Source organism: Peromyscus maniculatus, chromosome X (assembly GCF_049852395.1).
Source record: "Peromyscus maniculatus bairdii isolate BWxNUB_F1_BW_parent chromosome X, HU_Pman_BW_mat_3.1, whole genome shotgun sequence".
Taxonomy (NCBI): Eukaryota; Metazoa; Chordata; class Mammalia; order Rodentia; family Cricetidae; genus Peromyscus; species Peromyscus maniculatus.
The window spans coordinates 136,026,551-136,041,874 of NC_134875.1; the positions used below are offsets into that span (position 1 = coordinate 136,026,551).

The 15,324-nt window shown below is 42.9% G+C and overlaps 1 protein-coding gene across 5 annotated transcripts in view; it reads right to left on the bottom strand.

Moving 5' to 3' along the window:
* Window positions 1-15,324, bottom strand: part of Shroom4 (shroom family member 4) — a 205,864-nt gene that overhangs the window by 45,071 nt on the left and 145,469 nt on the right. For 4 of the 5 annotated variants that reach the window (XM_076561852.1, XM_006995406.4, XM_076561850.1 and 1 more), the window contains exons 3-4: window positions 7,348-7,482; window positions 2,631-5,103 (exon numbers count right to left, since the gene is read on the bottom strand). In XM_076561852.1, coding sequence (XP_076417967.1) covers window positions 2,631-5,103; window positions 7,348-7,482 — 2,608 coding nt within the window. Of the gene's footprint in view, window positions 1-2,630; window positions 5,104-7,347; window positions 7,483-12,462; window positions 12,794-15,324 lie in introns of those variants that run through there. The other variant, XM_015988835.3, reaches the window with a different exon arrangement.

Below are 15,324 nucleotides of genomic sequence, written 5' to 3' on the forward strand. Positions count from 1 at the left end.
GCTTGGCCAGTCTAACAGCCATTAGGAGCCCAATGTGTCCCTCCTCCAAGTATAAAAGGAGAGGTAGGACATAGGCACGGCTTGCCTATATTGCTACAGGCAGCTGCTGCTGTCAATTGAACTTCCTTCTCTTGCGGAGGTGCTGGTCCTGAGATGACACCCCTGTTGTCATCCTCTCCCCTCTTTCCACTCACCTTCAACCCCCTTTCCCTATTACTTGCTTATGAGTACTTCTTTCAGCCAAGATTCTCAAGCTAAGCCAAATTTCCCTTCATCTTAAAATAGCTTACTTATAAGATGATTACTGTCTGGCAGTCACTGTTCTAAAGGCCTTGCACATGCTCGCCATCTAATCCAACTTATGAAGCAGTGCTGTTATTGCCTTCATTTTTTAGATGGGCAAGATTAGGCACTCTAAATTCTGGGGAAGGAATTTAAACCCAGTTAGTCTAGTTTCAGCTTCAATGCCTTTCAGGCATTATCTATATTTCCTTTTCTCTTTTTTCAACATTGGGAATATTTTCAAACATATCAAAAGGAGGAAAGCAGTTTACAGTAAACACCCATGTATCCTATCTAGATGCTACAATTAACATTTTTGCTGTATTCACCTTATCATGTACCTGTTTACTCCTCTATTCGTCAACCAGTACATCTTAAATTCTCAGATGCCCTTTAAAGTAGGTCCCAACAATTTTATCTGCATAAATGTAAACACTTAGATAACGTAGAGTAATTCCTTAAAAGCCACAAGCTACCAAAGCTCACTCAAGAAGAAACAGATAATCTCAATAACTCTGTTTCTATTAGGGAAATTAATGTGCAGGTTCAAACATTCTCACAAGGACAATTCAGGCCCAAATTACTTAGTGATAAATTTTATCACATGTTTAAAGAAGAAATAACAACACTGTTGTACAAATTCTTCCTGAGAATAGAAGAGCGGGAACTTCTTCCCACCTCATTTAGCTAGCATTACCAAGTTTAAAAAACAAATAGATTTTATAATACAGGCTAAAATCTGCAATAAATGTAGGTTCAAAGGGCCTTAACAAAATGCTAATAAATCAGATCTAGCAGCGTAAAAAAAAAAAAATGTTACTACATTATGACCAAGTGGGGTTTATCATGGAAATGCTAGGTGGATACTTATTTTAAAATCCAATCATTATAACCCACTATAAATTTAAACAAAAATTAAAAGTGTAGGCATCTTAATAGAAATAGGAAAACATTTGAAAGAACCCAAAATCCATTCTTAATTTTTTTTTAAAAAAAGAGCTCCTGTGAAGCTAAGACTAAAAGGGCATTTCTCAACCAGCTGAAGGCCAAGTACAGAACAATAATTACTACAAGACTGTAGCCACCAGACTTCACAGGGAAGCAGGGAAAACAGAGCAACAGTGCTGGTCTCAGCATTCCTTCTGAACACTGTACTGCAGAGCCCAGGAAAAGCAGTTAGGCTCGCTTCCCCAGGAAAGAGCATGCAGAACATGAAAAAACATACAAAATTCCTTCTATTCCCAGATGATGTGACCTCCTATGTGCAATATTTTCTATAACCTACCTAATAGGTACTAGAATTCATCAGTGAGTTCTGCAAGGCTATAGGATATGAAGCCAATATACAAAATTCAACTGTATTTATATGTACAAGTAACAAAGTATTTTAACTTAATATTCAGAAAACAATATTGTTTTCTGTAGCTTCAAAGCCTATTGGAATCTTAGGCATATATAAACCAAGATATGTGTAAGATGCATACGTGGGAAAGGTAAAATAATTTGTATACATGAATATACTGCAAGAATACTTCAGTATGCATGTTAAAGTTTATCATTTGCTTATACTATTTTAGGCAAAATGTGTTTCCTGTGACATGTATAAATATTAATGTACATTTGTTGATTGTTGATGAATATACTCATGTAAATCTAATCCATAGCAAGCTACTTAATGTACTTCCATGCCATGTTCCCTTCAACTTCTGTGTGAATACATACTGGCAAACACTGTTCTCCACCTTTTTTCCAACAGAAGAGCCATGTTATCCATTCATCTGTTGATGGACATCTAGGCTGGTTCTATTCCTTAACTGATGTAAGTACTACAGTGATAACCATGGGTGTGCAAGTATATCTGTGATAAGACTTAGAGCCCTTTGGAAACTATACATAATATAATTTATTTAGTCATAAAGACAAGAATAAATCATGAAATTTACAGAAAAATGGGTAGAACTAAAAAAAATATTACATCAAGCAAAATAAGTCAGACTCAAGAAGACAAATGGTACATGTTCTATCTTTTATGTGGAGCCTATCTTTGAATTTTTATTAGTGCTAGCTGTTTTATAAGTGAATATATTTTTCCTTTAAAAATTATGTAACTTGAAATTATAATTGGTTCATGGTTTGCTTAAGGTCATTCAGATACTAATTTTAAAGTTAGAACAAATTCCAGTTCTGTTCATTTTAAGGAGCAAAAATTGCTTTCCCCAACCTCTACAGCTGCACAGGTATATTGCAATTCTGATGGCTGAGTGTAGAGAGGGGGCTGCATCATTGTAATGAATTGGAATTATCCTTTCGAATGATGAATTTCACTCACCCACAAACCAAGTCCTCACCTGTATTGCTGCTGCCTTCCTGGATTTCCAAGCATTGCTGGGTGCCAGGCTGCTGTCCTCAAGGGCACTATGCTGAGGATTATGATAGCAAGCTGTACACCGAATGCATTGGTGGTGGTGGCACCTGCAGTTGAGGCAGTTTGGCAACAAATTTCTCTTTAGCAATGCAGGGCAGATTTCTCCAGAACAATAAATGCAAGGATCATGCATTACAGTTCCCTGAACATTGCAGGAATAGGAACAGGTCCTGTGGTAATCAAAATCCCCACAATGCAGGGGCTTACAGCACAGGGAATTTTCTAGGCCTTTGTTAGCAAAGCATTCTGGGTAAGTGGGAGTTTCTGACTGAAGTGGTGACATGGAATGATATGACTGGTCTGCAGCATGGTATGGCTGCTCTGTGGAATGATACGATTGGTCCAGGGGATGGCATCTCAATTCTCTATAGCTCACTGACTGGAAGTTCTGGTCTATAGGTTTAAGTCTTTGGGGAAAAGGCTTATTGCTATGAGTGGTTAAGCCTGGCAAATGAGATGTAGACAAAGATTTACTGCTCTCTTCAAAGAACTTTCTTCTGTCTTCAAATGGCAAGAGGATGGCTTCCTCCCCAGCTTGAGCAGCAGATGGCTTCAATTCCTTGTTGTCATCTGGGCTGGAAGGACCGTCTGTGGATAGTGGCTGTGGCCTATATTCAGGCGACCATCTCCATTGACCTCCACAGCCCCCCTGGGGAGCATTTGCTTTGTCAGTGTCTAAAGAGGATGAATCAGATGCCTTCCACCAGGTGTTCAGGCCCAAAGAAGACTGGCCAGACCTCTGGCCAGGGCTTATCCTTCCCTCTAAGCCTACCCTAGCTTTGGAGCTCTCAGAGGCTTGGCTGAGGCATTCTGAAGACCTAGCCCTGAGAATCATGCTTTTGTTGAAGGGCTTGTCTCCCGGGCTAGGGACTTTTTTGTATGAAGACGGAAGAGCAGAGTTAGAAGCAGAAGGTGGAGGGCTTTCTGGAGACTCTTGTGTCTCTTGCACTGGCTCCTTCGTGTCACACAATTGTGACAATGGTCCCTTACTTTTCTGGAGCTGGGCTTTCCTCCTCTGAATTTCATTGCGAAGATTGGTAGCAAACCTCTCACTCTTGCGCCGGTTTTGGATGGAGCGGCCCCGGGGGCCTCCACTTCTTCTACCACCCAATTGGCCACATTCTTTGGGCTCACTGTCACCTTCTTCAGTTGCTTCCATGTGACCAGTAACTTTAGACGTTGAAAAGAACTCTCTGGCTTGTTGAATAGAGGAGCAAGCGGCAGAGGGCTGCTGGCTAGCCAAGTCACTGCCTGTTCTGCTTGCTCTGTTTGGGTCTGAGTAAGTTCGTTCTGGTGGGTGTCCATCAACCTCTCCAAGTGGGGCACCACTTTGGCTCTGGTGTACTGAACCCATCAGCTTTTCATCTATGGGCCTGGTCTTCCTTTCTTTGCCAGGCTGCTCCTGAGGGTCTCCCACGGGACTTTTCTTACCCTTAGGGTTGTTATGCAAAGGGGACACAGTCCACTGGTGCCCATCCTGCCCAGCTGGCAACTCCATCCCCTTGCTGCCTCTGGAATCAAGGCGCACCTGCTGCAGGTGGGACGCCAAGAGCTGTTCAGGAGCACTATGGCGATGCTCTGTGGTTCCTCGGAGGTGTGGAATGGCACCAAAGGGCACAGTGCCAGCCAAATCTGCTGGAGCCTCCTTGAGCAGGCTGAACTCTCTGCTGGGACCCTTGTCATAGGTTTTTGGGGAATCAAGAGCTTTGGAGGAGCCATCTCTCAGTAGATGCTCAGAGTCCTCCTGACTGGATTCAGAAGGCTGGCTGAGCTCACAGTTCTGGTGGCCCTCACCTGTCACTTGGTCTTGCCCACTAATGCAGCAGAACTGGTTAGGGCTCCTGGTAGGCAGCACTGTCTCTAAGCCTTGTTTCTCCTTCTGTTGCAAGGAGTCCACAGGTTCAGATGCACGGCGCTGCTCTCCATTGAGGATTTGGGCTCTGGAGGCCTGAAGGCTGTCCCGCCTCACTGGAGGCTCTGGCGGACCTTGAACCATCTTGGCAGGTCCTGAGTGCTGGCTCTCCTCTGGGCAGGACGATTCCTGGGAAGTGGAGGTCACATGGCCCCCACTGGTACTGTGGCTACTTCCTGAGGTCTCCGATACATTAGGTCGGCCATCAGTGGCTTTAGTTGGCCCTGGGCCTGGCATGACACAGTCTGTGGAGGGTGGTTCCTCTGGTCTAAGGGAAAGGGCACAGTCTGAGGCATTTGAGCTAGCTGAGAAGGAGCTGTAGGCTGAGTCACGCTGGCTGGGGTACATGTTCTGGTCAATAGGTAAGAGGTGGCCCTCGTAGGTAGCTTGGCCTGGCTGTTCCAGGCTCTCCATGCTGCCAATCGAGCTGCTTTTCTCAGTACTGCAGTGCCGGGAGAGGGGACACCACTGCACACACACGTCACTGTAAAACACAAGGGACATGCATAAGTTAGCTAAGCAATCTAGCACTGTTCCTACTTTGGCCAGAGCCACCCATGTTACAAACGAAAGGGAGGAAAGGGAGAATGAGGCAAAGGGAGAGGACAGGGAAAGAAGACTGATGCAGGGATGCCACAGAAACATGACAAAAGAGAGACAGGATTTCATACAGAGGAACGATGAGCAAACACCCCAAAGAATGGGGAGTGCCATGGGGACCACGCACTATGTCACTGCTAACAGTGAGTCTGAAGTTGCTTCTGAGTAGTCATTGTTGGGTTAGTGTATGGTTCTCTACCAGGAGAGACAGTGGAAAACATTAACATCAGAGAGGAGACCTATGGGACTGATTTGACTTCAGCCAGACCATTTCATAAACCAGGGATTCTTAACCCTGAGTGTGCATCCCAATCACATGGCGGGCTTGTTATAACAGGCCACTGGGCCTCATCACACTTTTGAAAGCCACTAGTGTCAATGAAACAAGTTCCACAGAGGGAAGTGACTTTGAGAAGACAATTTTTACAAACTCTAACTAGTGGCACAGTCAGGGAGTTTAAATGTTCTTTTATTCTGGAAATTCCATATTACTTTATTTGTAGTGCTGGTGATAGGACTGAGGGCTTGGAACATGCTAGGGAAGGGCTCTGTTAATTGGGCTACATCCTCAGAACCTACTATTCTTCTTGATAAGAAAAATTTTGATTATTTACTGAGGCCTTTTACAGTCTTCCATTTGAAGCCCAAATAAGATGATTTTCTTCATTTTATAACTCATGAAGTAAAGCAAACTGACTATTTCAGCAAGCTGATGAAGTTGAACTGCAATTGGAACCTAGGACTTTCTCAATCTAAACTCTTAGCTCCTCTCTGATAACACTTTCAATTGAGAAAAAAAATAGTAAACTCTCTGCTAGTGTTGCTGTGTAGATGAAATCAGATAAGACACAAAGAGCCCTTGTCAGAGCCCAGGCATCTACCAAGGGCTTACTACACGGCAGTAGCTGCTCTCAGTTGTCATTGTTATCAATGTCCTTTCTACTGCTAGGAATGATCTATGAGTGGGCTTTGCTCACCCATACTTCCCTTATCTACCAACAGCAAAAGCACTCCAGGAAGACCAAGGCTGAGACGTAATTTTGAATGTTAAGTACCATTTCCCAAACACATAGCCAGACTGAGCCAAGAAATGCATGCCATTAACTCTCTTTGACTAGAATCTCAGAGGCTGCAGGTTGCTCTCAGAAAGGCCACAGCTCAGAAAGCAAGCCACAGCTGAGCTGTAACAACAGCTCATGAAACCTCCAGAGCAGTCTCCCCTTATTCTTGCTCATTGCATGCCCACTTGGTTTTGAGCTAGTAATACATTCATTTCTTGTTGACAAGGGAATCTGCTATTCACCTTTCTGCTAGAACACACACACACACACACACACACACACACACACACACACACACACACACACATACACACACACACACACACAAGCCAGATCTAGAACATATTTCTGTATATTCTTCTAGAACAAAACTGCCTCTGCCATGAGTCCCTGGCTTCCAATACCAAAGCAAAAACAAAAACAAATTAGGGAAAAGTCACCCCTTAGCCTCCTTGAGCCCCACAACAAAAATCCAAAAATCCACTCTTAGAGTGGGGATCTGATTATTGAAGGGACAATATAGCCGAGGACTACACTTTGGCTAGCTTTCTGACTGTGGAGAAAGAAAAAAAAAACAAACAACAAATGGTTTGTTGCTTGAATAGTTATTTCAATAAAAATGAACAATACCAAGCTCCTTGCATTGAGCTAGACCCTGTGACTTGGGGAGGTCCCTGCTTTGGAGATTTCTGCTCTGTGATAGAACCAATGAACGCTAGAGGAGATTCCTAGTGAGTGACTATAGATAGAGAAGACCACCTCCCACAGGAATCAAGAAAAGAATCAGAGAAAGAATACTAGTGAAATAGGATGAGAATCAGGGCAGAGTGGTTATTTTTGTGATTCAAAAGAGGCACCTCAAGGAAACACTATCAAGAAATAAAGATGCAGACTCAAAGTCATGGTGCTGGCCTGTTAGTCATATAATTATATGACTCTAGATAGCCATGCTATTTTTCTGTTATACCATTTCAGCTCTAAAACAACCAGCAGATGATGAGAGGAGGAGAGTGATCAGGCTGTCCAACCTCCAGCCTACCTTGAGGCTGTCCATCCTCCAGACTTACCTTGTGTTGCAACCAGAATGCCAAGACAAGCTGAAAGCTTCAGAAGGGAAATGCATGTTGGTGGCCGCTTCAGGGCACCCCTCCAATAGCTTGGCCACATGCCATGAGTGCGGTCTACTGACAGGGATGTTTCTCCTACAGCAAGAAAGAGCCAGGAAGTCAGTGCTGAAATCACTTCCCAAGTGACTTCCGTCCCTAACCCCTCCTTCCATTCAATGAGCTAGATTATCTTCCAAGGAGTTAATGGAGACATCTAAGTGTCCTCTTTAGTTCCCCCACTCAAATTTCCTTCATCCAATGGATGATTCCTGGAGACATAAAATGCCAGCTTCAATGGAAATGTTTAGTTCATAAGCATATCCAAGTATCACTGGGCGATGGTGGTACGCGCCTTTAATCCCAGTACTTGGGAGGCAGAGCCAGGCAGATCTCTGTGAGTTTGAGGCCAGCCTGGTCTATAGAGTGAGTTCCAGGACAGCCAGGACTGTTACACAGAGAAACTCTGTTTTGAAAAAACAAAGCAAACAAACAAAAACATATTCAAGTATGTACATTAATGGTAAATGTTGCTATGATTGATTGATAAATAAAATGCTGATTGGCCAGTAGCCAGACACAAAGTATAGGTGGGACAAAGAGAGAGGAGAATTCTGGGAAGTGGAAGGCTGAGGCAGAGAGATGCTGCCAGCCACCACAATGAGAAGCAGATGTTAAGATACCGGTAAGCCATGAGCCATGTGGCAACTTATTAATAGATTAATAGAAATGGGTTAATTTAAGATATAAGAACAGATAGCAAGAAGCCTGAGCCATTAGGCCATACAGTTTATAAGTAATATAAGCATCTGAGTGATTATTTTATAAGTGGGCTGTGGGACTGCAGGGGCTTGGCAGGACCTGGAGAGAAACTCTCCAGTTATAGGTAAACACACAGTAGATGCTCAATAATATTTGTGAACTACATAAGAGCTGCTGACCAATGAATAGCAAGCCTACCTGCACTTGTCTTTGAGGGAAAAATATTAATATGACTAATCTTCCCATTTTTCTCTACAAAAGGAGGTAAGTGGTTGAGATGCTTGAGCCAGTCAAATTTTCATTAATTCTATAAGTATTTATTGTATGTTTACTATATGCCTTCTAAAATACATGTAGTTATGGAGGTATAGCCATGAGTCAAATATAGTGTATACCCCTGAGAGTGTGCTGATTCATGAAAGAGACAGAACCAATTGAAATAAAGTATCATAAAATGGCCCTAGAGACTGAAGGTTAAGATGGACACAGGCACACATGAGGAACCTGCAGGCAAAGTCATGGCAAAGATTCCAAACTCCTGTGAGGAGAAAAAGAACAAAGTGGTGATAGGCTAGGGTGACAGAAGAGATTGGCTGTTTAGCATACCAGGGGCAAATGACTGGAAATAGGTCTGAGGTGAAGGCTCCAATAGAACCAGAGGGTCTGTCTGGGGCTAAAGCCTACAACTGCAACTCTTACATTGGCTTTCTTATATAAGACCATCCATGTCAACTGGCACACTTCACATGATCAGATATCAGAAAGATAACCCAGGACGTGGTAGAACTAGGAGATAAAGAGATGACTGATTGGGGGGAATAGAATCAGGAGAAGGAAGACATATAGATGAGAGAGCAGGAGGAAGAATATAGGGAGAAGGCACAGAAGGGCCAGGCAGATGCAACAGACATGGAGCGATGACAGACAGAAACAAATGTCAGAAGGGAAGACACTGTGAGAAAGCTTATAGAAATATACAGTGGATGCTAGACAGATGAATGACACCGTGGGACAAACAAATACTAATTAAGTAGATAGTGAAGAGATGCTTAGATGATAGATTATTTACTCATTTATTCATATGCCCATATTGGGCACTGATGGTACAGAAACTCCTGTTGTCAGAAAGCTTGATATCCAGTGGGATAAATAAATTCTCTTCCTCCCATGAGCAATAGCATGCAGAGTCAAGAGGGAGGATTGTAGCCTCTCTGGAAATGCAAAAATTCTGAAGATTCAGAGAGCATAAGGTCAAAGCCTAAAAAGGTAGTCCTGAGGAGCAGGCCTTGCTGGAAGCATAAGACTGAGTGACAATAGGCCAGACACAGACAATGAAAAATATAGAAAGAAGGGCAGAGAAAGTTACTTGTCAAACATCAGGACTATAGATCAGCAGTAGTGGCTAGAATTTGTGGCGAGGCCCCATCCTTATCATCACATTGTTCTGTGATGGAACACTGAGTACACAGCAAGAAGGCTGAAGGACCCAGAAAGCACTTGCCCTGTGCTTGGTTGGAAATATCATACCCAAAGCTGTGGTTTTGGGAGACCTCTGCTGCTACTATCACCCAGCAGTCATGTGGTTAAAAAGGACTTACCAAGCATTTCCCAGTTGGAGGAATGTGTACTATTAGGTCTGTATAAATCTATTGTGTTTGATGCTTCTAAGTACTGAGACTATAGTATGAAAGAGGAAACCTATGCTATTTTGGGTCCTTCTTTCCATATCCAGGATTTCTGAGCTTCTCCTGAGTCCAAAACGTAAACTAGTAAGCATTGATCTTCCCAATTATGTAACCCACTATTTGTTCTCTTAACTATTCTTTTATGAGGTATCATTGGCTTGTTTGCCCCCTCCATCTATCTACCCTCCTTCCCTTACTTTCCTCCCTCTCTCCTCCTTTTTGTTACCCTTATAGAGTCACAATTCTCCTTCTAGAATCCACTGCTACTACCTTTCAATTCTAGTCCATGCCCTCAACAGTGTGTCTAAAGTATTATGTCCACTTGCCAAAGAGTATATTCTTGTTCTATTTCCATCCATGGCTTTTAGATACTAACAGGTTAAATAAGAACAGAATAGGAGTGGCATTCTCTACCACTAAATCTCCATTTCTTACTCTGTCCTGCTTCAAATATGAACTGGATTGGACTTTCAAAGTCTTTATAAGCTGTATCACACCATATCTTGATCTCCCTGCTTGAACCACACTCTGTAGCTAGCTCTGTTCTTTTCCAACTCTGCTTTACTGTTGTTCATTTTCTAGTATAATTTATCCCAGTAATTGGACTGCTTTGATTTGAATCCCAACTCTCTCACTTACTAGCTTTTGTTGCTGTCAACAAGTGACAACTTCTCAGAACTATCATTTCCATAGCAGTAAAAAGGAGATATTCTCAATGGTCATTAACTTGCGCATCTTTGTGGACATGAGGCTCTAAACATTGTACAAATTAAAGTAAATAAATATGTACTGCTAGAGTCATATCCTCCCGGGAGACTATCTTAAGTAATGTAGCCCTCATAATTTAGCCCATCATAATATGCTATTTTGTATTGCTTATCAGCATTTCATGCATATTAGCTTTGTCCTACTAATTATATTAAGCCAGTAAGCTATGAGAAGAAAAACTCTAGCATTTTACATGTCTGACTCTAAGAGTCAAGCCATTTGAGCTACTGTTTTCTTGAGAAACGGAAGAGTGCTTCTCATCTGGCTAGGCTATTACGGGAATTAGAAGCAGCATTCTCACCTGCCTATGCTATTGTGGGTATGAGAAGTAGTCTCATAGCATCCTGTAAATAGCCCAGTGTTTTACCAAGGGGTCAGTAAATACCATGGAGTACAATATTGGCTATTAGCTCAACTTGTCCTTTTAGATGGCTCAGGGCACTTCCAACCAAGTGTGCCTGAGAAACTTCCGCCAAGTTTCTGCGGCACTGCTCCGCTGCCACACTTCAAACAGCAACTGATAAAGACCCCTTGGTCTCGAGAGTTTCTCCAGAAAATAATCCCAGAGGAGATAGAGGAAGGGAGGGTGGGCTCTGGAGACACTAGAAAAAAAAAGAAAGAAAGACTGGGAGGAAGGAAATCTCAGCAGAGAGAACGGGAGCCAGACTGAGTCCCATTATTCCTAGTTTAAGAAAGAGAAGAAACACCCTATAAGCCCAGTGCCTGGTCTGTTATCATTTGTGAACTGCCCTAGACTCAGCCCACACTTGTATTCAACCCCTAATCGTGTATCCTTGCCCAAGGCATTTTTTTGAGGTATAGATTTTTACTTGGGGCAAGGGGACTGGGCTTGTATGCTAGACAAGGACTCTACTACACCATTGGAACATGAGTTGTATATTTATATATTCTTTATAAGTAAAATGGGATGATGACCATCTATTTCTCATGAGCTATGGTCTGGTATGAATGATGCAGTTCCATGTGTAGAATTGATTAGCACAGTGCTTGATACAGACATCTTATAAACTTACAAAAAAAAATAATACAACAGGAGCCTCTACTGAACAATGAAGCTATGTCAGGTACGAAGTACCTCATATGTATAGGCTGGTTTAATCATCAATTCACTGTCATGTGTAAGAACTATTATTGCCCCCACTTCATCAATGAAGAAAGAGGGGTACAGAAAGCTAAAATGATTTACCAGGAACACATTAGCTAGCAAGCAGATCTATGGTTAGAACTAGGATCAAAACTCAGATCTGGGACTAGCAAGGTGGTTCAGTAAGTATAGCATTTGTCACACAAGCCAGATAACCTAAGTTCAATCTCCAGAACCTACATAAAGGTAGAAGGGGAGAGCCAAAGACACAAAGTTGCCTTCTGACTGCCACAAGCATGCCTTGGTACACAAACACTTGCATATGAGTAATAAATTTGAAGGAAAAAATGAAACGGGTCTTCAAACTTTTTCTAGAATACCATGTGACACCTTCTGCCCCAAGGGTTCTGTCTCATAAAGTTTATATACCTAAGGCTTGACATAACCATACCTCAAGAAACAGTAAGAAAAAGGAAGTCTCGGTGGTTCTAGATTTAAAACTATCCCCTCCAGTGGAGAAGGGGGAGGAGGGGAGGTAAGTAGTATAAGATAAGCCAAGGCATCAATTATACAGCCCCTCTCCAATACAGGGATGACTAGAACTCTCATCCTTTTTCCTAAAGTTAGGGTAGGCACTATGACTGAACATATTCTATAACTCATTATCATCAAACGCCTGTCTTAGGAACAAAACAAAACCAAGACACCAAAGAAAGACAGCAGGAGGAGGAAAAAGTTGGAAACTGTGGCTGTACCTACCATGGGAGTTGCTCAGAAAGGAGAGGTGTCTTAGGAGAGATTGGAGTATCCAGCTAGTTCACAGTCTCAACATCAACTACTGCAGTGTCTTCTTTTAGCTGGGGACGATCAGCCCTCCACTTAAGACCTCCCTGGGTGTGAGGCCAGCAGCCCAAGATCCTAAGTGTCATCCAAGCAGTTCATGTGGATGGCAGGCCACAGCTATCAGCCTGCTTGGGTTTTTCTGTGGCCACAGCCTTAGGGAGTGTCAGCCAGTGTCAAGGGCTGGATAAGAGTTAAGACACTACTCCAGGAACCAGCCAGCGCCCTAGTGGCAAAGAGAAGGAGGAAAGGCAGTTCCAGCAGCAATACTCCCTACCCCCACCCCCACCCCCACCCCGTTCCTGACTCCTACCTCCTCAGTGCCCTGGCCCATCCCATCCACAGCTCAGAGACCAATAAGGAAGCTGGGCCCCTGGCCACTGCTAGAACTCAGGAAAGGAGCAAGGAAATGATGTTTGGGAAAGATAAAGCGGGTGTCTAAAAAGAATTTTTAAAAATACACGTAAGTGAGAGAGAAAAACACCCCAGATGCATACACTTAAAAGAATTCCTGCACTTCCTGGACTGAGTTGACCCCACCCAGCCATCTCCGCAGGTCCTCAGGGCCCCAAGAAAGGAGAGCTCAGCCTGGCTTAGCAGCCTCCAGGTCCAGAGAAATGGTACTATAAAGCTGGAGACCACTGGCTTAGACATTTTTCAAGATAAAGGTCCTTCTGAGATAGAAAAGTTTACAAATATTCCAGTCTTTTACTTTCAAGAGGCAACCGAGCATCTGTTCCGTTCCAAAGAAAACTTAATTTCACACCAAACACTCCAATGCCAGAAAAGGAGCAATGCTAGAATGGTGGCAACCATCCCTTCTGTGAAAAATCATCATGAACTCAGTTGTCATGAGTGACCCTTGTACTTATGGCATAAGATATTATAGAGGTGGAAGAACCAAGCCTAATGTTCATACTAATATCCTTACTGACAAGTATGCTGCCCAGAACCTAGAACATTCTATCACAAATATGTTATACCCCTAAGCCCAGGCCCAGGTATCAGAATTTAATTTTTCTTAGGGATGTCAAGTTAGGGCTTTCCCGTCATAATTAACTTGATCTCTACTACAATTTCCCTTGGCCTCTGGCTTCAATTCCGGTAATTTATGGTCCCCATGAGGGCTTATGCAAGCTCCCTCAAGACAAAAAGTATGCTAGGGCCTTTCCTCTCAGGGGAAATTAGTCCCTTCCTCTTGCATTCCTCTGTACCTCACAGAAGTTTATCGATTTATAAAAGTACTATTGTAAGGCTAAGTTTATAGGGAATATGGATCTGACTTGAAACCTTGACTTCACTTCAAATAGACTTTCCTGGCCTAGTGAATGTCACAGAATTTCAAATTCCTTGTGTATACAGTGCAACTGGCAGGTAGCAGGCACTTCATAAATGGTATTTATGTGTTATTAATATTAAGCTTAACCGAAGAGTACAATGAACACAGTGCTATTAGTAGCATGAAAACCAGTTTTAATCCAAACAGGGATGGAGGAGAAAGGTTCAGTTAAGAGAAGGCTCAAAGCCAGACTTAGTACTCTCAATCAGCACTTGTCAACCTTCACTGGGCATATGGGTCATGGGGTAGCAGACTCTGATTTAGTGGATTTAGAACAGGGACAAGGCGATGACTTTCTACAGAGCTATAGAGTGATCCTGTTCCTGCTCCTGTGATAACAACATAAGTAGCAGCATACTGGCAAATAATTGCTGTTCCAAAGGGGGAAAATTGCAAGGAAAAAACAATCTATTCTCACTTTAATACTCAGGCTTAGGTGCCTAGAGTCTTTCATTCTCTTCTGTTGCCAAATATCTTCCTCTTTTCATTCAGCAGCGCTGGCCAATGCAAGTGCTTATCTGATGATGCTTGTTGAACCCCAGGTCTGAGCAAAATAAAGAGCAACTATTTTGAAAACAGACAGAGCCTATAGTAGGCCAACTGAAGCTGAGGAAGGTGAGTAAAGGTAGAAGCATATTCTTGGCATTGGCTAAGGGAGGCAGTGAGGATAGGAAGGTCAGATAGTCCCCAGATGAGATGATTAGCAGGTGGGCACATAGGCAGAGAAATCCTTGGGCAAGGGAAGGTAAGATAAGAACTTAAGCAATAGTTGGCCAGTTTGGAATTTTGTAGAGGTTATAGAATATGGTGAGCGATAATGGTTGCTTAGCTGAATAGAGTAGCCAATAATATGATATTATCTGCTGTGCTTGGAGCAAGGCACTTCTTTTTTTAAGAACTGAGAGGACAAGAACTCAGCCTGGGCTAGGAGGACAGTAGATATGTGCAGGGAGAAGTGGCAGATCATTCAGAAGATGTTTCCCAAGAGTCCTTTTAAAGATGGTTGTGAGGGGAGGGAAACAGAGTAATTCTGGAAGGAGCTAATCTCCAGCTACCCTAGTCAGCTGTGGAGTCAATATATTTTTACAGCACCTCCTGCCTTTGTTCTTGGTTCAGTAAACCCCTTTAAAGACAGTGGATAGGAGACGACAATCAAAAAGGGAACCATGGCTCTTTCCCACCCAGGGCAAGAAGAAAATGTGACCCCTATTATTTGGGATTGTGGTCTGGGTCCTAATGCAATGTGGACTCTTTCCTCTTCTGAAAGTGTTTGGATAAGGAGAAGCACAAAAGAGTGACCTTGATTAGCTCTGTTTACTTTCTGTGGCTCTTTTAGCCACCCCACAAATAGTACATTCCACCTTCTACACATGAAGAAGCCCAAGCATATCCTGACCCACTAGGCAGGAAGAGAAGCCTACAGATTGGTGGAGGGGGGTCAG